General features: G+C 39.1%; 2 protein-coding genes across 9 annotated transcripts in view; one reads left to right on the forward strand and one right to left on the reverse strand.

Moving 5' to 3' along the window:
• The window catches only part of LOC134224821 (uncharacterized), a 225,942-nt gene extending 220,327 nt beyond the window's left edge, over positions 1-5,615 (reverse strand). For 4 of the 8 annotated variants that reach the window (XR_009983073.1, XM_062704425.1, XM_062704418.1 and 1 more), the window contains exons 1-7: positions 5,516-5,615; positions 2,243-2,294; positions 1,992-2,182; positions 1,718-1,918; positions 1,287-1,429; positions 1,134-1,218; positions 136-1,071 (exon numbers count right to left, since the gene is read on the reverse strand). Coding sequence is in view for 7 of the 8 variants with exons in the window: in XM_062704425.1 (XP_062560409.1) it covers positions 136-1,071; positions 1,134-1,218; positions 1,287-1,429; positions 1,718-1,918; positions 1,992-2,093 (1,467 nt within the window). In the remaining variant the exon portion in view is untranslated. The other 4 variants (XM_062704420.1, XM_062704419.1, XM_062704421.1 and 1 more) reach the window with 4 other exon arrangements.
• Positions 5,616-6,264: 649 nt separating this feature from the next.
• The window catches only part of LOC134224838 (C2 domain-containing protein 5), a 61,718-nt gene continuing 40,309 nt past the window's right edge, over positions 6,265-27,673 (forward strand). Inside the window, exons 1-9 of the mRNA XM_062704440.1 lie at positions 6,265-6,543; positions 11,456-11,571; positions 11,629-11,726; positions 11,788-11,874; positions 11,932-12,092; positions 12,150-12,334; positions 13,186-13,394; positions 13,729-13,887; positions 13,949-14,117. Coding sequence (XP_062560424.1) covers positions 6,367-6,543; positions 11,456-11,571; positions 11,629-11,726; positions 11,788-11,874; positions 11,932-12,092; positions 12,150-12,334; positions 13,186-13,394; positions 13,729-13,887; positions 13,949-14,117 — 1,361 coding nt within the window. The 5' untranslated portion in view covers positions 6,265-6,366. The remainder of the gene's footprint in view (positions 6,544-11,455; positions 11,572-11,628; positions 11,727-11,787; positions 11,875-11,931; positions 12,093-12,149; positions 12,335-13,185; positions 13,395-13,728; positions 13,888-13,948; positions 14,118-27,673) is intronic.

Below are 27,673 nucleotides of genomic sequence, written 5' to 3' on the forward strand. Positions count from 1 at the left end.
TTCAAGATTTTGTGAAAAATTAGTTAACAGCGAGGACAACCACCTTCATAAAAAACATTATGAACACAAATCTAGCCCACCACTGACTCTAGCCTATTGTAAACTAATTTGAAAAACTTAACATGATGCACTTACACTTATGTCGTTCGTTTCATCGAATTCCATTTGAATAGTATCTTCAGGAGTTGTTGAGGGTTGTTCCTTAGATACAGTGTGGATCGGTTTTACATTGGATTCATCATGTGGAAGATGCTCGCCATCTTCAGTCTGCTCGTCAGCTTGTGAAACAGAACAGGAGACATCTGTAGTATGTATACCGCTGTCTTCTCGATCCGTATCAATGTTCTCGTTCTCATCAAGCGTTAAATTTTGCTTCTGAGTTAACATTTCACTGTAAGAATTGGGGTAGTAATGTGATTTTTCCAATAGCTCATCTTCCTGTTTCAATTCGTCTTTCACTGCACTAACAAGTGGTTCTACCGAGCTTTCGTGTGACATAGCTGGGAAGGGTGGCGACGGATCTTCTTTGTCGTGCGCCAGAGTTCTAATTTCTCTCTCGAATATTTCCAATCGGTTTTTCAAATCAGTGAATGAAACGTCTGGAATTGTTCGCTGTTGCTTTTCAGACTCAGTGGATTCTTGGGTCTGATTGAGCTGTAATACTGATAGTCTTTCTTTTATGCTTAATGTGCTTACAAAATCCGTTGACTGACGTCTTGAATCAGTCTCGTTCTTCTGTTCTTGTTCTTTTTCGAACAACTCCTTCCGTTTTAGAAAATCAATCTTGGGAATCTCAGGTATTGATGCATCCGAAAGCTTCCTGTCCGATGGCAGTGGGGCAATCTCGTTGCGTAAGTTTACCTGTAATTGGATCTTCACTTTCGGCTGGCCCTTGTTTTCAAGTCGTTGGGTGTCATTAGCTGCATGTGTTGCTCGGGAAATCCGGCTTTTGTAATCTTCGATTGCTCCCTCGTATGTGTATTCGTTAAAATCCCTGTCCGTAGAGGTTTCTGGTGAAGGGGTGTTTCTGGAGTTTTCCACGTTAGTTTCTTCGATTGTTTTTTGTGATGACTGAAAAACAAATGTACAAGCTAATTTATATTGATTGAATGCCGACAATAAAGGATGCTCACATCAGAAGAATGTATTCCAAGATCGCTCAAATCGTTATTATCATCATCTGTGTAAACGGGAAGAAACTTAAGCCGCCTCGAGCCCCTAAAATAAAAGAAAAAATTATTCAAATTAATTCAGATATTTACATTGTGTTTTTACTATTTACTTACCTTTCTTCCATCATTTCATTGAATGTTTTGGATTTTCTTCTATTTCGATCATGTTCCTCCAGTTCATATTTTTTCACCTCGACTACCCTGTCTATTATGTGTTCAACTCGTTTCCTCCTGGACGATTTCCAGTTGTCTAAGTTCTGTAAAAATACGAACAGGTTCTTTTTAGACTTCTTTCTGATTGATGTACAGCAAGCATGTTACTGTATTATATAGTTGAATAATATATTCTATTCCATTCAGTTCCAATCTATTCATTTGTAGAAAATAAAAACTAGAAACTGGACTGGAAATAAATAAATTTGCGCAAATTAAATTTTATTTTTAAATTTTTCCTTAAATCGCTTAATTTTACGGAAATTATTCTGAATATCTACGAGATTGGGTTTACATCTTTTGAAAATTGAACCTTTTAAGTGCACACTTACACATTGCCACTCTTCCGGTTCTTCCTTTTTTTCATCTTTAACCTTCTTAACTTCATCCGCTTTCAGCATCTGCGCTTGAGCGTTCTTCACCAGACTGCATGGTTTCAGCTGTACGAATTGCAGTGGATCATATGCAGGTTTCGGAGGCTGTGCTCGAGTTATACGGGCTTTTTGAATATAGTCGGTAGGATCGTGAGGCACCTAAAATCGTTTTCAATGTAATAATACCTTTTTTTTAAATTATAACGGAAAATACAAGTAGTAATGGACATACCGCTATATTTGCATTTCGTGTGTCTTCATAGGCGTTGATTGAATAGGCGACATCGTTGCGTTTGGATGGTGGAGAAACTATTTCTTCTTTGTCGGAAGACATATCACGTGCTTTAGTACAGATCTGAATTATGACAAGCCTCGTTGGAATATAGGGAAATCACATTTTTAGCGATGTTGAATCTGCATAAACTGAAAGAGAATAAGTTTTGAATATTTTTTAAAATGATTCTGCGGTATTGTAAAAGGCACCTTCGTTTGACCGATGTGTGGTAAATGTATAAGATGTCGTGCGAATTGATATCTGTAACAAGTATGAAATTAGTATGTTTGATAATTGAATAAAGATCAATCAAGCTATCGAAATCAATTTGATATTTTGGTTTTAACGTCTATCAAATATATAGGATCATCAGCAATAAAGGGTGCTCAATGGTCGTATGTACAAATCCAAAGACAAGTATAAAGAATAACTTTGAACTTGCTTTTTTTCAAAAAGGTCTTTTTCTGCTTGAAGACAAAACACCGGTGAACACCATCGATAAACTTTGTCGGAGGCGTTAGTTTGTACGTGCTCGAGTTATAAAACAATATCCTACTTACTGGGATTGGCAATGGATTAAATAAAGAAGATTGATATTCTAATGTATGTGTGCATTAATGCCTGATATGCACTTTACTGATTTATCATCAGCATTAGTTTATAGTAAGATGGGACGATAGACGAAACAAAAAGCTTGTTAGCGCCAACCAAAAAAATAGGTTTAGACACCAAGACAAAATTTCATCTACCTATTAATCTCGATGGGACGGTAAGATTTATTTGTCGAGTCTATCTAGGTGTAGGGCTGTGCAAATATCGATAAAATCGATAATATCGATATTATCGGATGAAATTTATCGATACGATATCCGATATCATTGAACTCAAATATCGACGATATCGATATTTTTTTGTAATCGATTTATATAATGTTGATCTCAATAATTTAACTAAAAACTACATACACTAGCTCACTGACTATATCAATTTTAAAACATATGTAGCAAATCCATTACATTTTTAAAATGTCCATTGTGTCTGGTGTTGAGAATTTGAGCTCATCAGTACCCGCTAAGTGGAAAGGCAGAACGGGCAGAACGCATGAACGATAAAGCTTCACTTCGACAGGAAATCTAAAATGATTCATAATAAACCACAGGCGGTGAAAGTTATTTCATGATAATCATTGTCGTTTGCGGTGTTTTACCGAGATGGATAAGAGCGATTAAAATTTTCAAATTGTTTTGTAACAGAATAGAGTTTACAAACGCGATAAAATCGGTAGTAGCCAAACTTGAGTTAAAACTTTTTTCTTTAATTTATCGGATATCGATCCGATATCCGATATTTCCAAACCCGATATATCGCCGATACCGATATATCACCATATGAATATCGTCGATATCGATAAACCTCCATTGTGCACAGCCCTATCTAGGTGGCAGCGCCTCTCCACCTTTACGTCTCTATGTAATTAGTGTACAGCCCCTTGATTTGACTATGGTTTTGCTTGGGTTGAAAATTTGTTTCATCCTAGTGATGTTGGTACCATTCTAGTGCTAAAAATATTAGTGCTTTTTAGCGTGTTTTGCGCATAAGAAATAGTATTTTGGCCATTACTTCTGAGCCGATAGTCTGATCTGGAAAATGATTAATAGCAAACAATTAGACAGAATTCCCCGAAACTGTTGCGAGAGATTCGGCTAATGATTAGAAATGATCATATAGCCACGGTGTCTCTGTCCAAATAGACTTATTTTCAAAAAATCAGTATTTCTGAAACACCTTTTACAAGATAGTATAGGCTTTTCTCTTTCACGTAAGTGCAATTACAAAATGTCTATCGGAAGTAATTTTTCCATACATTTTTGGTGGAGGTGAGTTTGAATAAGAATTTGAATAAGATTTATTTAGGAGTTTGCACTAAAAATACCGAAAAAATAAAAATTGTTTTAGAACCCCCGATAGAAAATTTTAGTTTATCCACTACATGAAAGAGCAGACTATACACATTCGCGTGGTGGGTGTTTCAGAGATACTGATTTTCATAAAATAATATTTCCCATAGACACCATGATAGATTTAATGTATACTTAGTAGGAGAAAAGGTAAAAAGGGTGGTATTGTAGAAATATGGATTAAACATTTTAGCTGATCGTGTTATGTGAATCGCGTAAAACCAGAATTCTGCGCAGGAAAATAAATATTTAACGTTTCCAAACGGAAACGGTTGTAATAAAGCTCGGGTACTTATTCAAAAGGACGTATGTGATTTTGTAAACAAAGATTCAAACGTCGATTTATCCAATCTGATGGTACTCCCACCCAAACCAACACCTCCAACAGGTAGCCGAAGGCTTCCCCTACCAGTCTGTGGTGATGGTTTGCGTGGGAGTGCTATCAGAGTGGACAAATCTACGTTTGAATCTTTGTTTACAAAATCACATACGTCCTTTTGAATAAGTACCCGAGAAATATCTATAAAACTACAATTAAGTAGTGGACAAGCATATTATGCAATGTTAAATTAATTTGTTTTCAACAAATACCTACGCTGAAATGCTGTGTAATCATGTGACCTTGATTAATGTTGTCTATTACATTATTTAACAATAAGAATGACAACTGACAAGCAGTACGAACGCACATTTTCTTATTCATATATAGCTCAACGGATATTTTTACCATTGCAATTAATTGCCACTTCAAGCTTTCCCCGTCTAATATTGCAAGTTGCAACACGCAGATACTTTGTTTTCATATAGGCAGTAGCTGTTTCAAGAGCAACCATACAATGGCACAAGATCAAATAAATGTTCGCCTCATGCAAAACAAAATATATTTCAAATATATACATTACAAAAGCAAACATTCAATATTTTTGCCTATCATATGGTATGGCGACTGAAAACGAAAATATTTATAAACAGCCCAACTTTACAGCTCCATTCGTAGACACAATTTTCTTCATCAAAGCAAACCCGTGCGACACGCAGCTGATGATTTATTCTGTTTCTCTAGTAGTAGGCTCTGAATTAAATAGCCTACTGTATATTTAATTACCCACCTTTACCGTTTACTACTTGAATGTGGTGTTAAAAAAAGAAAAACTAAATAGCGCAACACAAGTTCACTTCTTTCGCTGCACTCTTGCTGTGGTGATACACTTGTGTATACTTATAAAACGGAATGAAAAAAAAACTTGCATTCAACAGTCACCATTTTGATGGAATCTGTTGTCCATTTTTAGTTATACCATAAATATAATTACGTCAACGTTGGCCAGTCACTGAAGATTCCAAAAATTGCGAATAGATTCTCTCTTATCACAGTGGCTAGTAGGCGGAGAGCCTTCAGGACTTGCACCGAAAATTAGTCCCATGTAAGGCAATCGCGGAAAATGCAGCGATCCCGTTCGCTTCTTGCTGACACAGTTTTGTCTATAGAGGTTTAACCATTTTCACTCTTGATAATTAACATACCACGAAACGAGCACAATCAACCAATTCACAACACAATCCACACCGTACGGAGTTCGAAATAAAACTGACGGCAGAAATGTGGCAGCAGGAGAGAAAAGACAAAACAAAACACGCAAAACCGACTGTCGACATGTCGGTCGGTACAGTAGAATGGTATCGGTTAGTCGAAGTCAAGGTTCATATAAAGTTAACTTGATGTGAAATATTTATTTAATTTACGAAATACTGAATCTGAAATTGATAAATAATATATAGAATAAATTTATTCTTATTATAAATTTGTAATATACCTATATATAGCAAACTATTTATAGTAAAACGATTGCTTACCACACAATGCGAAATATTGCATTTGTTTTGTTGCGGAAAGTCGAAGCTCCGATGCGACAATTTAAAGCATATAAGTAAACGACGATGGAAATTTATCACGGGACATATACTGGAAATGAAATTTAAAATGCATTTTTAAAATTCAGAACAATATTTAATTTAAACTATTTGGTATGCGGGATTAGACTTTTAATAATCTTTACAATAAACATGTTTATATATATGCATATTATTATTTGAAAATATGTTTTTCCTTGTAAAGGTGCTTATTTAGTAGATTGTTCAATTTCTACTGCCAAAAATTAATTCGTTTTTAAGTTTTACGATTTTTTTTTGCAGTACCTATTGTAGTTCGACTTCACGAATTGCTTTTTATGTATCAGAAGAAAAGCAGTATTTTTTCCAGTGTAGTGCAAACTTGGTGGAAAAAACAAAGAGCAACAATCAAAACATAATCGATTCTGCAAAGATTAACTTATACGGTGCGTTTCAATATCTTTATCGTAATTAAATAAGTAAAAATGCCTGGAAAAGTTAAAGTTAAAGTGCTTGCCGGGCGCAACTTACCGGTGATGGACAGAGGCAGTGATACCACCGATGCATTTGTTGAAATAAAGTTCGGTTCGATTACTCACAAGACGGATGTCTGCAGGAAAAGTCTCAACCCAGTGTGGAACTCTGATTGGTATAGATTTGAGGTAAGAAAAGCGTGTTCACCGTGAACGGTCTTAGCCGTCTGTCACTTCTATGACAGACAACACAAACAAAAAAAAAAAAAAAAAAAAAAGAAAAGCGTGTTCAGTGTTATCAATGAAATTAACATCAAAATCAATTCATAAATTCGTATCTATGATTTCCAATTTTACGTTCATCCATCAAATCATCGTGATCATGAACATGCCTTACCTTACCACCACCCACCATCATTAAGCAAGACACGCGAAATACAAATGCAGCATTAAGGGCGGTATACATCTGTTACTAATTTCTCATTTTCCACGAAGGCAATGCAATTACTTTTTGGCTTAAACTACATAATTTTGATCACTGCAAAAATTCCACACATTTTTATTGGCAAAAATCCATTATCTAACTCATGATGTTTATTTGTGCACACATAGCCACTATCCACGGGAAGTACAAATAGAATCTATAATAAAATAAAATATGTGTGGTCTCTAATATGCAGTTATTGAATTTATGTGTGGATACAAATTTCATATATTTGGGTCCCCAAATTGTAAAACATTATGTGTGCGACAGATATATTCAATATGAAGAATTTTCTCAGTGATGGACTTTTGTTTTCGAAATTGAATTGGTCGGAGTTCAACCAAATCACACCAAGAAAAATTACCAATTTGTTTGCACAATTTTCGTGTAGCACATCCAATTGATCACAAATCGTATCGGATGTCTTCATACCCTATAATTGAGGATATCCAATAACAAATGTACGAATTAATTGATATGAATTACTTTCGGTTTTCATTCTTTCAATTGGGCGACATTTGGCAAAGAGGGCTACTTTTCTCATGCTTAACACTGCTAAAAAAAGTAGAGGGTTGAACGTATACTATAGAATTACGTGTAGTGCGATAGTGGATACGAAATTTGATCATCAACTTTTTATGCATGTTCATGCCGGATTGCTTATAGCCAAAATGTAGGCAATTTACTGCTAAACTGCAAATTCAATATTGGCTTGCAAAATTGATTTTTTCAATAGTTCAATGCATTGAATCAGTTGATTACAATAGTTATATATAATCTTAGAGAGTTTACTGATCGATTCATACCAAAGTATCCAGAATCCGTTGAAAAACGGCTGAGGCTCGTACTTTCTGACCTCTTTTCGTGACGGTCTAAAATTTGAAACTTTGGATTTGTTGGAATATCAGGTAGTGTGCGACGCTTCGCTGTAGATCGAAGATGGATAGGAAGCGGGCGCCGGTTAGTTGTAGTTGCTCTTTGGTATAGATTAAGGAAGTTTGTTATGTATTATTGTATATACCTATTGCTGAATAAAGAGAACTGCAGCTGCTGGCAAAATTTCTAAATGGTTTAGTAAAGATTGAGAAAAAATGTGTAACATGCTGTAAAGTAGTTGAGCAGGCACGTCAAAAACAGCTGAATAGATTCGCCAGATTTGCTGGTAAAGGAATTGAATAGATGTTCTTGATCATATGTATAGCACACATATTCAGCTTGAAGCCGTATAGACGAGTTGAAATAACATTTACATTGACATTAATGTATACTCACTCTTTTGCTAACTTTATTACTTTATTAGATTGCGTTTCAATAATGAAGTTGAAAATAGAAACTAATCAGTCAAAAATAACGTATTCAGAGTAATTAAAGTATGAGTCATTTACTCACCCGTCTTATTCCGGGCTACCGCGTTGTTTAAAAGAAGGAAACATTTACTTTTTCGCCGCATTCCGGCCAAATGCGTTCCTTTAAAGAAGTTATTTACTCTTCCATCTTATTCCGGACAAATGCGTGCTTTAAAAGAAGGAGGCATTCACTCTTTCGCATTATTCCGGGAAAGTGCGTGCTTTAAAAGAAGGTGTCATTTACTCCCCCATTTACTGCTTTTAAAGAAGGAAGCATTATTCCGGAGAAGCGGATGCTTTCAAAGCAGGTGTCATTTACTCTTTTGCATTAGTTCGGGCAAATGCGTGTTTTAAAAGGAGAAGGTGTTCACTGTTTCGCATTAAGAGCCTCGCACATAGGATTCGTTTGCGTTGCGTTTGACAGGTTTGCCATATGAAATGTGCCAAACGCAACGCAAACATATCCTATGTGCAGGCCTCTTTATTCTGGGCAAGCACGTGTTTTAAAGGGTGTCATTTACTCTCCCATCTTATTCCGGGCAGATGCGTGCTTTAAAAGAAGGAGAAATTCATTCTTTCGCATTATTCCAGGCAAGCGCGTGCTTTAAAAGAAGGTGTCAGTAATTCTCCCTCATTTTTCCGGGCAGATGCGTGCTTCAAAAGAAGGAGGCTTCACTCCCTCGCATTATTCTGGGCAAGCACGCTTTACAAGAAGGTGACATTTACTCTCCCATCATATTCCGGGCAAGTGCATAATTTGAAAGAAAAAAAGTAATTTACTCTCTCGCCTTGTCCCGGGTAAGTGCGTGTATTGTATTTAGCGCATTAATGTCGTTTTCGGTTATTGCTGGGTCGAACCTAGTTCTGCACCGGATCCTCTCTAACAGCTGTCAAAACGTTCGGTTATTCGTTCAGGTTGGATCGCGATCCGCACCAGATCCGACCCAAAATGAATGAGGTTCGCTCTGCCGATTTATCGAGATCCAACCTAGGTTCACCAATACATTCAAACACAAACTGTCAAACTGGTGTTTATGTTTACGCTGAAGGAAAATGAAAACGTAAAAGACACGGATGGGTATTTGATTTTGTTTGTTTCATTTGTTAAATTTATCAATTTTGTTGCTCTTCCACGCAAAAATGGATTATTTTAATTTTGTGCTGTCTTCAAGTTGCTCTGATGGTGAATCGGATTCAGATATCGACATATTTTTCGCTGATTACCTCAGATGATAGCTCCACTATAAACAAAATGAGGGTTGAAAATTTGGTTGAAAATGTGATTTATAAAATGCAGTGACGAGAAGGTAGCTGCTATTTATTCACTATTACGTTGTGTATTCGAACATATGCTTTAGGTATAATTGCTCTATCAATGGGAAAATAACGTACCAGAGTATCTGCCGCTATGAAGTTATTTATACCAAAATGTTCATTCCATATTTTATTCATTATTGCAATCTGTGCATAATTTGTTCAAGGTTACGGATTTGAAGAATATAAACATAATGTATTAACCCTGGCATTAACCATTTATAAGACTTTGGCAACTATATTGCCATCAACAAATTTATTGTATTTATTTATAAATGATTATTTATAAATAAATTCAAATGTTTATTTAGGAACAGTTTTTATACGAATTGAGCATATTTTTTCAGTGGAAGAAAGGTTTTTAGTTGTAATTCGTTAAAAAACCGACAAAGACATATTTTATCCCATTGATATTGATTATGTTGAATCTCCTGTTTAGATTATGTAGTAAAAAACTATTTTCCTCTCTTGTATATTTGGTTTTTGCAGTTTGGACGAAATCGCAATTTATCCTAAAGGGTCCCCTCTTCTTGGGAGAAAAATAGCAAAAAAAAATGCAAATAGCAAAAAATAATGCTGTTCAACTCTTGTACGATTTGATTCTTTGTTTTAAAATAAAATGGCCTAAATCTCAATAAATGTTGTATTGGATTTTTTACAAAGTGTTTCCATATTTTCTTGTTCTGTTCCATTTCAATGACATAATTGATAATTCAAATTTACTGTAACACAGTCACTGTTACCCAAAAAGCCATATGGAATCAGCATAACAGTTTATCGGGAAACACGGATTGGCATAAATTCTTTCACGGCAATCCACATTGCCGTCGTCATTCATCACAAGCTCCTAATCACATTAATTTATTGATGAAATAATAGTCATTTTAGTCATTAAACAATTAACAGAAGAAACGTCTGATTTCCCCCATAATTCATAAAACAAGAAAAAAAAACACTAATAACAAGATTCAATAGATAAAATATGTCTGTTTCTGCCAGCTGATAAAAATGCGAATTGAAAACAAAACAGATGATAGGGAATAAGTTCTCACTAATACCATCATACTGACTCGATCCCGATTCGTTTTTCGTTCGGTTATTCAGAGTCGGGGTCGGACCTGACCCAGGTTTAAAACCGAAAACGACATAACATTGAATCGCCTGCTTTGAGCGTGCTTACAGCGGCACACTATAGTATCCTATAGTAATTAACTTTCGAAAATCAGTATGGCATCTAAGGTTTAATATCTCGAAAATAAGCACCTCAATCGAAAAATTATTTGGTAGGCGTAGTAGCGGACAACTTCCTACATAACTGGTACCAAATAGTTTTTCGTGAAAAGTTCCTACTGTTGAGAAAACCCGCGTTAGATGTCTTTCGCCATACAAACTTCAGGTGGTTAACTCATGCTGGCTATTTTTGCATAAACGTTCGCGTCTGCTGCTGGCAGCGGCGGGTGGGAAACCAACCACTGTATGTAATTCATTGTTGCTGAAGATATTAATATCCGTTCCATAGACAGGACATTTATTAAAGAAAAAGAAATAATTGCTTATACTGAAAGTCACATCACGTTTTCACAAATTTCTCGTGAAGGTCGTGAAGCCAGATTTGCTTTCATTCTCTTTGTTGGTCTCTGGTATTTGCTCTTTCGTATTATCTCGAGCATTCCCGGCTTAAATATTAGGATAATTGTTAGCATATACAAAAGTAATAATTAAAATTGTTGCGTAATATATGATTTTCGGGGCAATGGCCTTTCTGGGTAGTGGGGTATTCGGGGTAGTGGTCATTCGGGGTAGTGGAATATTCGGGGGAGTGACCTTTCGGGGTACTGGCGTTCGGGGCAGTGACATTCGGGTTAGTGTCATAGAACCCTATTTTTATAGCGATTCGTAAAGGAGGGTCCTCCTGTTGTTTTGACTCCCATATATTTAACTATTCTTCACGTTTCAGGTGGACGATGCCGATCTTCAAGACGAGCCGTTGCAAATTCGCCTCATGGATTACGACACCTATTCGGCAAACGATGCTATCGGGAAAGTGTACATAAATCTGAGCCCCCTACTGCAGTAAGATTGTTCAGAGTTCTTTGAAGTCCTGTTACTAATTGTTATAAATCTTTTAAGCCCTTATACTCTGGAAAAACCAACACAAAGTAATACGGGCAAAGGTTCGGTTATGTCCGGGTGGATTCCGGTTTATGATACTATGAATGGAGTGCGAGGTAAGTTTTCAAGCTCAATTTACGTATTTAGCATCTAATATTGAATTTCTTTTCTTTTCAGGCGAAGTGAATGTAATAGTTAAAGTTGATTTATTCACCGATTTCAACAAGTTTCGTCAGAGTTCTTGTGGAGTCCGCTTCTTCCATTGTAAGATTTTTAATAAGTTCGTGTTATTTTGTTAATATATACTTCATTTATCTCCAGCATCTGTCATTCCTAATGGCTATAACGCACAAGTGATTCACGGTTTTGTGGAGGAACTGGTAGTAAATGATGATCCAGAGTACCAGTGGATTGACAAAATACGAACTCCCCGGGCTTCCAACGAAGCAAGACAAATAGCTTTTATGAAATTATCAGGACAAGTAGGTTGTTACATTTACAAGAGATACAATTTAATACAACTTAATTTGAAATTCTAGGTTCAAAGAAAAATTGGTTTGAAGGCTATTGAGCTGGGAGCGAATGCAGTTATAGGATACGCTCAATGCTTTGATTTAGAAGGAGATGTGGGTGTGGTGGCTCGTGGAATTGGCACAGCTGTTACGCTAGTGAAAATGCCCGAGAACTTTTCTCATCCGGTTGTTGATAGCACACTTATTGAAGAGTAAGTACCAATGTGTTTTTCAAACCTAAAAATCAATATCTTTTTTATCTTTAACTAAGACGTAAATGTCGGGGGAGTAGAGTTACGAGTGTGGTACACTTCCTTGTCCCATAGGCATAAAACCTCTGTTCAATCAAAGTTAATTTCCGGGGATTAAAAACTTGGACATTAATTTACAATGTTGTGAAAACTCATGTGAATATGTACATTATGTGGGAGATATTGATTTGAATACATTGGAGGTAACCACTTTCCCTTCGATGGGACTCGAACCCACGACCCTCAGTACGCTAGACTGGTGCTTCAACCAACTAAGCTACGAAGGACCTCCGTCGGCCTTCGCAACCTAGCGGCTACTGAATGAGCTCGAGATTCCCAAATTGGACGCATAGTCAAATCACTAGCAATCCATTTGTCAAGCCAACACTCGTCTTATGGCAGTGAAAACATTGCACTAAAAAGAGCTAAATAATTTTCTTCCAACTGGAACTTGGCCTGCTCTTCAACTTCTATTCTATAAGTATTTCCTCAGTTATCAATTGAAAGCTTTTCTTTCTCGCCGTTGCATGAATATGTATCTTATGTGGCAAGTGCAATGGATACACTATGGACAAATGCTTTTATATAAATCGAGCAGTTGGCATGACTGAAGACAGAGAACAAAAAGTAACTCAAATGAAAAGCAGCACATATACTGCTCTGTTTCGAACCAACAGCCGCTGTGAGAGAAACTCTGTTTCCAACCAACAGCAGCTGTAAGAGAAACGCTCGTGCCAAAACATTTAGTTTTGAATGTTTTTTATAAAGTTTTATCCATGATTATTTAAGTCATATTTTATTCAAAACTTCAGGAATGAACAAGTCAGCCAGAATGTGTCAATAGTTAACGGAACAAAACACAGCCGCGAAACAGAGAACATTGCTGTTGCAAATAGGGTATCACAAAGCCCGGCAAAAGCAGGAACGCCCGGTTCTGCAGTGGCGATCATAAAAGATCACAATTCGAGCAGTGCAATCCATAGACGATCATCTGATTCCGACCTTAGTATTACGCCTAAAGGTGAGTACCATAATAATTTCCGAATTAGGAAATTCGAAATTGTCCTTGCTATGGTGTATCAGTCTATGCTCTAGAAATTCTGATTCAACAAGCAACGAAGTTATATATGTTAATATTTCCTAAATAATACTTCAGTTACTTCCTTGAATTAAGTGATATCGTCTTGTCGCGTGTTAGTATTTTTTCGAGCGATAAATTTTGATGTTTCATTTTCGTCATGAATTTCAGTCATTTGATATTGCAATAAATAGAACATATTTCTATATTATCAACAATAGAATCACTAAACTGGCATACCATACTTTAAAAAAGCTGTTTTACTTGTTATTTCTAGGAAACTCTCTTACGTCAAACGATCGCTACTTTGGTATCGGTTCGAGGGGACAACCAACAAGTGTATTATTAAAACCAATAAACCATGACGCACTGGAACTCCTTGAATATCCATTCCTAACTATCACCAAAGTACCTCCAGGATTTGTACGACATTTAGGTGGTTAATGAGCGATACAATATTCAAATGATTTTTCGTTATTCACATCGAATGCTTTCAGGTGCCACTGTATCTGCACGATCAGTGAAGTTGTTAGCACGTGTGCCCAATCCCGATGATCCAGAAACTCGCGATATGTGGTGGAATGAACTTCGTATGGAGATCCGTTCACATGCTCGTGCCATCGGTTGCAATATGGTTTTGGGATATACGGAAACGACTACAATATCGTAAGTTACTTTTTTGAATATTGTTCAATATAAGAAAAAAAATTGAGAGCTACCCCTTTGTTGATAAAAATTGGGGCCTTCCTTAGCATAGTGGCAAAATGCGCGACTTCAAAATAATACAAAACGCAGAAGGACCTCTCAGAAGAACTAAACGAAAACTTTGAAACGGTTTTGGATTTTCTCTCCCGTATTTTGTCCGACACGGCAAAGGATCATTAACGCTTGCAACAGTGCAATTGTAAGTGACCAAAAAAAGCAAAGGATCAAAACTCGACAAGGCGAAGCACACCTTTCAGTCCGGCTAGCTGAATCGGGAGCTATAGCGACTATATCATAGACTCAAAACAACGAGCTATAGGCATGGTAATAAGAGATCTAGGTCATTTGAGGTTTCTATTTGCATACATACTTTCTAATCCTCCTACTCACGAATTAAAGCTACAAACTATTCGTTGGGGGTCCCGTTGTGTTGCACCAGCTGCATCTACTCAATGTTGCCGTATCCGATGCACCGATAGATGTAGCGCGACCAGGCCAACAATCCTTGCTGACAAGCTCGATGTTGTTACACGATGAGGAACGCAATACTACGTGACACGTTAAATGTATCCTCAGATGCCGCAACAACTATTGCGACAACTGTAGCCGATGTTATCCAGCATGCGAGCGATGGCCTTGCTCTCCAACACACAGCCTAACCACCGGTCCACTCAACACCTCTTTTTCTTTTTTTTAACTAATTTTATTTGCTAATTATCTAATACATGCATTCATCTCTTAGACTAGGAGTTCCGTGTTTTCTTAACACTATCATCCTTATTTGCTATGTGATCATCAGAAAATTTAGCGGACTGTACTGTGGAGGGGTTTCTGTATTCAAGAAAAACGACCGATCTTGTACGTGGTAGATTAACAACTAACTTTATTTAACAAGAAAGAAAAGGCATGTGTAATATGTATGTTTGTCTCTTTTGTCATGTTGAGTGGTAGGGATGCGCAGGTTGACGAACATCCTCCCCGGCGTTGAAATGTCGATTTCAATCCTCTTCATGGTCGAACGGCAGTAAACAAACCTCCGTGACGGCACGTTTAAACTCTCCTCCGCTTCCTAGCTTTACGGTTACAACACGGATGATTCCATCAGCTCCAGGGTGCGTAGCTACGATCCTTCCAAGCGGCCATTGTAACGGAGCTGTGTTCTGGTCTACCAGCAATACTAGCGACCCTTCTTTATTTTCGTTGTCTTGAGCCATTTCGAGCGATTTTGAAGCTCCGGAAGATAATCCGATGTCCATCGTTTCCAAAAATGTTGTAACATAACTTGCACTAACTGCCACCTTGACAGTGTATTTTCTTTCAGATTCGAGTATGACGGTTCTGCTACAGCTTGCATTTCTCGACCGATTAAAAAATGGGCTGGCGTAATAGCTGTGAAATCGCTGGGGTCGTCTGAACTCGGCGCCAAGGGTCGAGAATTTAACACAGCCTCAATTTGTGTCAGCGTGGTGTACAATTCTTCATAGGATAGCCTTCGGTCACCGACGATACGCTTGAGATGATATTTAACCTGTTTTACGCCAGCCTCCCAAATACCACCAAAGTGTGGGCTCCGTGGTGGAATGAACGCCCATTCAATTCCATTATTAGCACAGTAGCTCAAAATTTTTCCGGTAGCGCTCTGGTTTTGAAATAACTGCCACAATTCATGCAACTCAGAACATGCACCAACAAAGTTGGTTGCGTTGTCGGAATGCATCGTTTTCGGTAATCCTCGTCGACTTGTGAAGCGCCTTAGAGCCGCTAGGAACGCATCGGTCGTCAGATCAGAAACTAATTCTAGGTGTATAGCACGGGTCTGCATACACACAAATAAGCTTACATATGCCTTTGTTATTTGGGGCTTGCGAGCAGCTGAAGAAGATTTAATAAAAAATGGTCCGGCGTAGTCCACACCGGTGTTCGTGAAGACAGGAGCAGGACGGATGCGATATGATGGCAGGTCACCCATCATTTGCGTTGTCTTCAAAGGGTTTGATCTGAAGCAAGGTATACAGCTTCGAATTACCTTGCGAATCGTACTTTTTACATTTAGTGGCCAATACCGTTGCCGCACAATCGCGAGCAGACCCTTCTGCCCGATGTGCGAGTTTTCCAAGTGCAAATATTGTATGAGTGCTTCGGTGACTGGATGTTTAGAAGGCAGTAGCATTTGATGACGACTATCATATGGTATAAAGGCTCGTTTGAGTCTTCCACCTACACGTAAAATGCCGTCTTCGGGGTCTATGAAAGCCTTCAATCCGTTGAGACGATGTTTGGTATTCTCGCCACTCATCAATGCAAGGATTTCTGGTTTGAAAGTTTCCTGTTGAATCAACCGCACTATCAAAAGTATCGATTTACTAATTTCGTCAGCAGTGAGTAAGCCTTTGATAACATTCTTCTTCTTGGACATAATGTAATTCAGGAAACGTGTTAAGTAGGCCATGCTACGAACGATCTTCAAAAAACTGCTGACCTTGTCAAAAATAGACAGTCGTTCAACAGGAGCGGTCGCAGTTAGCACTACACCAGAACGCAATTCCGGCAACTCTTCGTCTAGCATCTCGGCTTCTTCGGCCTTTTCAGCTACAGAAAGGCAGTTGAGCATTGATGGTCCATTCCACCATATATTCGATTCAATCAATTTCTTCGGATGCTCGCCGCGAGATATTAGATCGGCGGGGTTTTCGTTGGTGGGAATATATTTCCAGCTGCAACATTGTGTCAGTTTTTGTATTTCGGCGACCCTATTCGACACGTAAGTGTGTAACGTGTTAGGAGCTTTCTTTATCCACGCTAGTGCAATTTTCGAATCGCTCCAAAGAAACTTCGACTCGAATTCCAATTCCATGGCATTCAACAACTTTACAACCATTTTAGATAGCAGCAATGCCGCCAGCAGTTCAGCCCGTGGGGTTGTGATGGCTTTATTTCTAAACTTTTTCTTCGGTAGAATGCGAGATTTACTGTATACAAGCCGCATTTGGATTGAGCCATCAGGAAAAATGGCACGCGTATACAGGCATGCTCCGTACGCCGAATCCGAAGCATCCGCAAATCCGTGCAGTTCAAGTTTGAGACTATTATTCCAGGATATCCACCTCGGCAGCTGTACCTGCTGCAGCATCTTCATCTCGATTCGAAAACGCCGCCATTTGGAACCAACGTCGGAAGGGACTAGATCATCCCAATCAATTTGCAATTCGCCAACCTCTCGCAGAATTAGCTTCGCTGTTGTTATCACCGGACCAAAGAAGCCCAGAGGATCGAAAATTTTTGCTAGTTGACTCAGGAGCCTTCTACGAGTCAATCCATCCACATCATCGTAGTCTGGAACTGACACGGAAAACCAATCCTGAATTGGATTCCATGCCACGCCCAGAGTCTTTACCATCGTTTTGGAATTGTCGTCCGTTACTTCAAAAGAGTTACCTCGTAGCTCTTCAGGAATGTTTTGAACAATGTCCGAATGATTAGCACACCACTTATGAGCACCAAAACAGCCCTTCGCCAGTAACTCCGTCACATCACGTTGAAGTTGACACGCCTTGGGTAAAGTATCGGCGCCCGTCAGGATGTCATCCATGTATGTACCCCTTTCAAATATCTTAGCTGCTTCTGGAAACTCATCCTTGTGGTCAACAGCAGTTTGCCTCAGCGCCATGGTTGCTTGAAACGGCGACGGCCCCAAGCCGTATGTAACCGTCAATAGCTCTCGTACGGTCAGAGGATCGTTTCGGTTGTATCGCCAGAATATACGTTGATAGCTGGCGTCTTGCGGATGTATTCCAACCTGGCGGAACATTTTCGGAATGTCTAACGTAAAGACGTATCGAAATCCTCGAAAACGAAGAAGAATTGCAGCCAGATCGTTTTGGATTGTCGGTCCCGTCATAAGTACATCATTGATCGAGACACCTGTGGTCGTCTTGGCAGATCCATCGAATACGACTCTTAGCTTAGTCGTCGTACTGGTAGGCCTCAGCACGCTATGATGTGGTAAATAATATACCGATCCCACGTTCTCGTTTGGCTCTTCCTGTATCTCTCGCATGTGGCCTAACTGCTCGTACTCTGCTATAAACTGCGAATACTGTTCCTTCAGTTCCGGTTGCCTTTCAAGTTTGCGCTCCAAGTGAAGGAACCGTTTTAACGCCATTTCACGAGAACTTCCCAATTCATTTTTCCGTTCATTAAAGGGGTGTCGCACAACATACCTTCCCTCCTTAGTTCGTTGATGTGTTTGTCGGAAATGCTCTAAACACATATCTTCGTCCACTCCTACAGTTGGCCGAATCTCATCACAAGCCTCTACGCTATAGAAGCTTCTTAGTAGCTCGATGAGTGACTCGTCACTTATTGTCTGGCAGAAGGTATGTGCAATGATTGGCGCATCATGCCTTATTATTCCTCCAGCAATCCAACCCAGCTTGGTATTACTTAGTGTTGGGAGATTGGTTCCAAGTTCGAATCGGCCCTCTTCCAATAAACTCCAAAAGTATTCGGCGCCGATAAGCATATCGACACGTCCTCGCTTGTTGAAGGTCGGATCAGCTAGCGCCAATTTGCTCGAGATTGGCCATCCAGAAACGTCGAATGATTTCACCGGCAGATCGCCAGTGATTTTGGCAGTTACCAGCAAGTCCAAGTCAATAGATAGGTTTGTATGGCAAGACCTGACCGTAGTGTGTAGCATTCGACCAATCCTAGTTTTGTTGCTATTGAGTCCACTAACTGTGAAGTCAGCGGGTATCATTTTCAACGAGAGGAGATTCGCAAAACGCTCCGTAACGAAATTCATCTGCGAAGCGGAGTCGAGCAGCACTCGGCATGGGTAGGGAGTACTGGCTAAGCCATCGACCAAAACAATGGCCGTTGAAAGTAGAGTCTGCTTCTCAATTTCACCTGCTCTTGCACACAGGGTTGTCATCGTCCCTGCTGGAATAGCGGTCGTTGAGTTAACATCGGGTTCTACAACGGGTGTTGCAGTCGATTCCACTGGTATTGTGGCACGATTCGTAATATTTCTTCCGTTGTTCTCATGAAGCGTGGTGTGATGCCTTTTTCCACACTCTCGGCAGGAATGTGATGAAGAACACGCGTTTGTTCGATGACCTCTGCCAAAGCAGTTAAAGCAAGCGCCGCACTTTTTAAGCAAATCGTATTTTTCACTGACAGTTTTGTTCTTAAAGGCTTCGCACTTCCAAAGTTCATGGTTTGCCTTACACACTTGACACTTGTGTTCATTTCTTTCAGTCTTCGATTCACTTGATATTAACGTATGGCTTCTAGCCATCGTTTTTGGTTTGGCACTTTCAGCTGATGGTTTCGTACAGGTGTCGAGCTTCTCGTATATACGGCACTGATCTTCCAGGAAATCCATTGTTGCCGGGTAGGTAGAAAGCACATTCTTCGTCTGACGAGCTTCCCAAGCCACTCGTAGCTTCTTGTCCATTTTTCCGGCAATCAGGTTCACTAGCATCTGCTCACCAAGCCCATCCACAGGTAAGTTCTGGTGCTTCAGTGCCTCCACATTCTTGGTGCAAGTATCGATAATTTTCCGCAAGTTACTTGCATTTTCTTGGCTTACCTTTGGTAGGTTGAAAAGGTTTTCAACGTGTTTGTCAACAACGACTCGTTTGTCTTCGTAACGTTGGGTAAGCACCCTCCATGCAGCATCATAGTCGTTATTGTTAATCAAGTCTTGGTCTATGATACCAGCTGCTTGTCCGACAAGACTATTCCGTAGGTGAAACAATTTCAGCGCTGGATCTTCTTGGCGATATCGGTTCATAACCGTGGTGAAGATTGCTTTGAATGAATACCACTTCTCGTATGATCCGTCGAATGTCGGCAAAGGAACTTGTAATGGTGGAAGATAGGGCTGGTTCGGATGCCACGCTTGAAGAGCGGGATCGGTTCCAATAGGAGAGATCGCGTTAGCTACTTCGGATTTGGTCACCGCTTCAATCAGCATACACAATTGAAGGGCAACATGATTGTAAAGCGACTCGAACTCGATGTAGCTCCCTGTTTCTTCGGCTAGCCGATCTTCAGGAAGTGGCAGAGCGTAAATCTGATTTTGGATGCCATTACATTCGTGGTAACAGTTTTCCACTGTTTTCTGTTGTATCTGGAGGAAGTGAACGTTTCCTATGTTCGGATTAGGTTGGTTTGCACTGTGTTGCAGAGACGTTTTGACACGATTGAGTTTTCCGTGTACTGCCACTCTCTGATTGACAAGTCCTCTCAGAAGATCTTCCATTCTTTTCACTCCTTCTTTTTTCTTTTTTTCAACTTTTTGTTCAGCAACAGTAGCATGTACAGTTTGGGTAGGCGTTCTTGGAGTCTTTTGCGACCTAAGACAAGGTGGCGATAACATTTTCCTTCTCACTCGCGCACTGTATCATGTTTGTTTTACTAAACGAAAACGCACTGTCCCGAACAAACTTTCCGGAACGTTCGATTTATTTTTCTTCTTGGTACAAGAGCGGCTTCGACGACTGCGACTGCTTCTTGATTCTCAAATAATGCGCAGCGATTCAAAAACACTGCAGAAAAGACGCCACACGTCCTTTCTTCACTTCTACTTGTAGTGAGCTCCACGAGATGATTCCCCAGCGCGTCACTAACACCCGTCCGGCAATCGGCCAAGCTGGTGCTCTAGTTGAACTCCGATCTGTTTGATTTCACGGAATTTATCACAGAACCACGTCGTTTAATCCCCTTTCGCGTATCCGGCTCTAGAAGGACCACAATGATCATCAGAAAATTTAGCGGACTGTACTGTGGAGGGGTTTCTGTATTCAAGAAAAACGACCGATCTTGTACGTGGTAGATTAACAACTAACTTTATTTAACAAGAAAGAAAAGGCATGTGTAATATGTATGTTTGTCTCTTTTGTCATGTTGAGTGGTAGGGATGCACAGGTTGACGAACACTATGTTATATTTCAAGCTCTATCTGGAATAAGGGCGAATGTCGCAAGAGAGGATTCTCTTCGTCGACTTCCCCTCTTTTAAATAAAAGTGACAAGCAGCTGATTTCTTTGAGGTTCATCACCTCAGAACGATAGAAAACAATGCGAACTTGCATTCTGAGGTGATAAAATGCAATGAAATCCTCTGCTTGTCACTTTTATTCAAAAGAGGGGAAGTCGACGAAGAGAATTCTCTCTTGCGACATTCGCCCTTTTACCAGATAGAGCTTGATTTTTAGTTATTATTAATACATTTCAATTGCCTCTGGCAGTTAGAATTTTTCCTCTGGTTGAATTGAACCAAGTAGGAACTATAATGTTTTCAACTTAAACTAAACTTAACCTATTTTATACTAAGGATACAAGGAGTTAATCGTTGCAATAGAAGATTGCAACGATTTTTGTCTAAAATTGGAAATTATTTTGTTGGACATTTGTTGCAATGTCTCAATATTAGAAATTCTATTAAGTTCATTGGTACTATACCACGGAGGCAACTTCAGAATCATTTTCAGAATTTTATTTTGAATCCTCTGAAGTGCCTTCTTTCTGGTATTGCAGCAACTAGTCCATATTGGCACAGTATACAACATGGTAGGTCTAATTTTTTTTTGTAAATCAATAGTTTGTTCTTAAGCCAAAGTTCTGATTTTCTGTTTATAAGTGGATATAGACACTTAATATATTTGGTACATTTGGCTTGAAGGCCTTCAATGTGATTTTTAAAAGTTAATTTTTGATCTAGCAGAAGTCCTAGATCCAATTAGGTAATTGGAACCCCATTCATAGTGACAAAATGTCTGCTAGAAGGTTTCAAATAAGAAGCTCTCGGCTTATGTGGGAAAATTATTTATATATATTTATATAGTTTTGGAAGCATTCGGGGAAATTTTTGCAAGTAAGTGGAGAAAATATCCAAACTTTTTTGCAATCTACTACAAATGACACGAAGGCTTCGCCCTTTGGCTGAAAGGCCCGTGTCATCTGCAAACAAAGATGTTTGACACCCTGGTGGTAAATCAGGTAAGTCAGAAGTAAAAATGTTATACAATATGGGCCCCAGTATGCTGCCTTGGGGACACCAGCTCTTACAGGTAATCTATCAGATTTAGAATTCTGATAGTTTGCCTGCAGTGAGCGATCTGATAAATAATTTTGTATCAGTTTGATAATGTACAGAGGAAAATTAAAATCCATCAATTTTACAATCAAACCTTTATGCCAAACACTGTCAAATGCTTTCTCTATATCAAGAAGAGCAACTCCAGTCGAATATCCTTCAGATTTGTTGAGCCGAATTAAGTTCGTTACTCTTAATAACTGATGAGTGGTTGAATGCCCATGGCGAAAACCAAATTGCTCATCAGCAAAAATAGAATTGTCATTAATATGAACCATCATTCTATTTAAAATAATCTTTTCAAACAGTTTGCTTATTAAAGAAAGCAAACTGATTGGGCGATAACTAGAAGCCTCAGCTGGATTTTTGTCCGGCTTCAAAATTGGAACAACTTTGGCGTTTTTCCATTTATCTGGGAAGTATGCCAATGAATTATTGGCAGTAGCTGATTTTCTACTCGCCGCTTCCACATCCAGGCGCTATCGTATATGCGCAAATAGCCAGCATGAGTTAACCGCCAGAAATTTGTATAGCGAAAGACATCTAACGCGGATTTTCTCAAAATTAGGAACTTTTCATGAAAAACTATTTGGCACCGGTTATGTAGGAAGGTGTCCGCTACTACGCCTACCAAATATATTTTCGATGAAGGTGCTCGAACCTTAGATGCCTTTCGCCATACTGATTTCGGAAAGTTAACTCCTAGTGTGCCGCTGTAATTACGCTCAAAGCAGGCGATTCATTGAAAACATTTGTTAAATAAATTAACCAAAAAGCTCAATCAAAGATAATTGCCTACTTCCGGGGATTAAACCACCCGACTTGGACGTTAATTTACAATGTTATGAAAACTCATATGTGAATATGTACGTTATGTGGAAGATATTGATTTGGAAAATGTATTGGAGGTAACCACTTTCCCTTCGATGGGACTCGAACCCATGACCCTACAGTAAAGGAAACCAAAAAGGATAAAGAGCTCTCAGGAAGTTTTTAAGTATGTAGAAAATACCATCATCACCCGGGGCTTTCATATTTTTAAATTTTCTAGTAATAGATCTCACTTCATCTAAATTAGTTCCCAACGAAGGGTCAAAACCATTCTCTTGATTGAGAATGTCTTCGAAACTCCGTGTAAACTGATCCTCAAGTGGACTAGTGAGACCTAGACTAAAATTATGGGCACTCTCGAACTGCTGAGCAAGTTTTAGAGCCTTTTCGCCATTTGTTAATAAAATTTTATTTTCCTCTTTAAGCGCTGAAATTGGCTTTTGAGGTTTTTTAAGAATTTTCGTTAATTTCCAAAATGGTTTCGAACTGGGATCCAACTTCGAGACATTATTCTCAAAGTTGGTATTTCTCAGAATAGCGAAAGGTTTTTTAATTTCATTTTGCAAATCTCGCCAAATAACTTTCAACGCGGGATCGCGAGTTCTTTGGTATTGCCTTTGTCTCACATTTTTAAGACGGATCAGTAGCTGAAGATCGTCATCAATAATAATGGAGTTGAATTTAATTTCACATTTAGGAATGCAACGCCTCTGGCTTCGACAATTAAATTTGTCAAAGAGCATTATCAATATCTCTTTTGGTATCGAGAGGAATATCAACATCAAAATTCCTATCGATATACGTTTTATATAAATCCCAATCAGCCCTATGATAATTGAAAGTAGAGCTGATTGGATTATAAATGGCTTCTTGTGAGATTTCAAATGTCACAGGAAGGTGATCAGAGTCAAAGTCAGCATGAGTTACCAATTGGCCACACAGCTGACTTGAATCCGTTAAAATCAAATCAATGAATTATTGGCAGTGGCTGATTTTCTACTCGCCGCTATCACATCCCAGCGCTATAGTATATGCGCAAAATAGCCAGCATGAGTTAACCGCCAGAAATTTGTATGGCGAAAGACATCTAACGCGGGTTTTCTCAAGATTAGGAACTTTTCATGAAAAACTATTTGGTACCGGTTATGAAGGATGGTGTCCGCTACTACGTCTACCAAATATTTTTTCGATTAAAGTGCTTAATTTTGAGAAATCGAACCTTAGGTGCCTTTCGCCATACTGATTTCAGAATGTTAACTCCTAGTGTGCCGCTGTAAGCACGCTCAAAGCAGGCGATTCATTGTCGAAGGATTTCGAGTGGATGAAAAACAAGTTGGGCCATTGGGATATTGAATAGTATAATATCCCGCAGAACAATCTTCAAATAAAATGTTGCAGTTGGAATTGCTTTGAGCATTATTCCATGAACGGTGTTTGGCATTGAAGTCACCAATTACGAAGAATTTTGATTTGTTGCGAGTCAGAATTTGAAGAACAGCTTTCAACAAATTATTTTGCTGCCCATTGCATTGAAAAGGCAAATAGGCTGCAATGAAGGAAAATTGACCAAAATTTGTTTCAATAGAAACTCCCAAGGTTTCAACAACTTTGGTTTCAAACGAAGAAAATAATTTATGTTTGATACGTTTCTTAATGACAATGGCGACCCCCCCACAGGCGCTGTCAAGACGATCATTTCTGTAGATAACATAATTTGGATCTCTTTTAATGGAGAGTCCTGGTTTTAAATAAGTTTCTGTTATAATGGCAATATGCACATTATGAATTGCTAGGAAGTTGAATAATTCAACTTCCTTACCCTTTAGAGAGCGGGCATTCCAATTTAGAACTTTCACACAATTATTTAGATCCATTAAAACGGAGTCCGATAACAATTTTTTGTGTGTACTTTATACCAACCTGAACAGCTTCAGGTATGGTATTTGCTTTGAACATTGCATCAATCACATGTGATGCAATAGGCCTTTTCATGTGACATTGCCGAGACTGCACTTGTTTACAACCGCTGAACAGGCCTGCAAGTCCGAAGCTGTCACTTTCATAGAAGAACTGTCAATTGACGATAAAATCAGCTGTTTTCAAACGTCTCGTGAAAAGGCCCATTGTTCAGTTAAAACCCAAATTTATCCACCAGTGGTGATTATGCCTTTCTCGATTCAATGTATTGAATTCGAATTAGTATGGCAAATGCAACGTAAATTGCCTACATTTTGGCGGTTAAAAGCTTTGATGCGATTATATCCAGGGGGGTAATATGCGGTGCATCGCGCCTCCTCTGCATGTAGTATGAAGCAAATGTAAATAAACAATCCCACATTTTTTTCGTTAGTCAGCAGTAGTGTAGGTTAATCAATATCCTACAAGATTCCAATTCGAAAAATGTTACACTTGCCAAGCGGGGTGGCCCAGGGTGGCCCGCCTTTCCCAAACGGCGAGGCCCGGATAATACATCTCAGGTAGGCTTGATTTGTTCGTGGATGACAGGCTTACTCCCCCCCTGATTATATCACGCTACTTAAGAATTACTCATCTATGAGAGTAATGGATTGCGTCACGGCTAAATTGATTAATGACTTAAAGTGTGCATGTAAACAGCGCATTTGTTAAAAGAAAAATAGAAATATTATTCAAACCGAATGAGTTATTAACAAACAAAAACAATAGTATCCAACTAGGAACGTTGCTCCGTCGAATGAAACCAGTTGCACTCGAATCGATCAAGTCCTTTTGTATGAAACTTGATTAACGAAAAAATCAGGTGCTACACACATCCACACACATGCCCACTGCACAGACATTTGCTCAGATTTTTGAGCTGAGTCGATTGGTAGATAACACTATGGGTCTCCGAGCCTTCTATCAAAATTTGGAGTGAAATTATAGCCTTCTGGTACAACTTTGTTGTACGAGAAAGGCAAAAATCAAAATCGGAAGCAGACATGCTACCTGAATCGGCAACATGACCGTTATTTTCCGTTGGGACATGGGTATAAACCTCATTTTGAGAAGAGAAATTTTGTCTACCAGCAACGATGTTTGCATACGTAGGTACATCGGAAAAATTGGAATTTACTGAAGTGCTTGCTACCCGTTGACGAGCGGCAAAATTTGTTTGTGAATTGTGGTGGGTATGAATTGCTCGACCGGTAACTGGTTTCGAAATTTGAGCGTTTGAAAAATTTCTACCCGTCGAATCTGGGATCCGATTGGAATTTCCCGTCATCAATTTTGCACGGGAATTCAAAACTTTTTTGCGTGAAGGGCATTCCCAGAAATTAGATTTATGATTGCCCCCACAATTTGCACATTTAAATTTATTGGAATCTTCTCTCACAGGACATGCGTCCTTGGCGTGAGAGGTTCCACCACAAATCATGCTTTTAGATCCATGTGACAATGTTTGGTTCCGTGACCCCACTTTTGGCACTTACGGCACTGGGTGGGGTTTTGGAAATTTTCCCCAGGTCTGCGGAAATGTTCCCATGTAACACGGACATGGGACATAATACAGGCCTTTTCCAAACTTTTCATATTATTTAGTTCACTTTTGTTAAAACGAACTAAATAAAATTCTTGAGAAATGCCCCTCTGGGAGGTACCAGAGTGGGATTTCTTTTTCATCTTAATTACTTGGACTGGTGGAAATCCAAGTAATCGAGAAATTTCAATTTTAATCTCATCCAGTGATTTATCATCACTGGGGAGACCTTTCAAGACGACTTTGAACAATCGCTCAGTTTTGTCGTCGTATGTGAAGAATTTATGGCGCTTCTCAGTTAAATACTGAAGAAGACGTTTGCGATCGTCAAAGGATCCCGGCAAAACGCGGCAGTCACCCTTCCTAGCAATCTGAAATGAAACCTTGATCCCCTGAAGGTTACTCAAGATTTCATTCCGAAAGCCAGAAAACTCGGCAACAGATACCACAATTGGCGGAATCCGTTGTCCGGAATCCGGAATCGAATCACCTGGGCTAGAGGTAGATTCGATTTTCTCAAATTCTTCATCAATCAAATCGAACTGATTGCTCAGTTCGATAGGAGAAGAATTAATGTCAACGTTAGATTTAGAAGGAATATCTGAAGTCTCCAGCTTCCTTCTATTTTTTCCGCGCTTGGGCAGAACGGTCTTGAAACCTTGTTTCTTTGAAGGAAGTGGAGAATTCAGAGACTCGCCCTTCCTCTTGTTTTTATTAATGCTCATTGCTGAGCGTGGAGACGTGAGCTTCTAAGAGGTTTTTTTTTTCCAGAAAGGTGTCCCTGCAAGATTACCACCGCTGGCGGAATTTTACTTCCGCAAAAGGGGCCAACGTAAAACGGTCCAAGCAAAGATCGTAACGGGATCAGTGGGTACAAATAGCGCTGAGAAGCACTGTTGAAATTAAAATAGCTTCGGGTAGTATTAAAAACTTCCTTCAGCAAAGAGAGAAAGAACCGCACAGCACGAAAGCACGATGCGGTCTGACTCAACACCTCTTGTGCGGTTCTGCGGCTCGCGGTCGTCCGACATTTCGCGGTCTGTATCATTTGACGGTAATCTGTTTCGCGGTTTATACAATTTGG

The sequence above is a fragment of the Armigeres subalbatus genome, chromosome 3, assembly GCF_024139115.2.
Source record: "Armigeres subalbatus isolate Guangzhou_Male chromosome 3, GZ_Asu_2, whole genome shotgun sequence".
NCBI classification, from domain to species: domain Eukaryota; kingdom Metazoa; phylum Arthropoda; class Insecta; order Diptera; family Culicidae; genus Armigeres; species Armigeres subalbatus.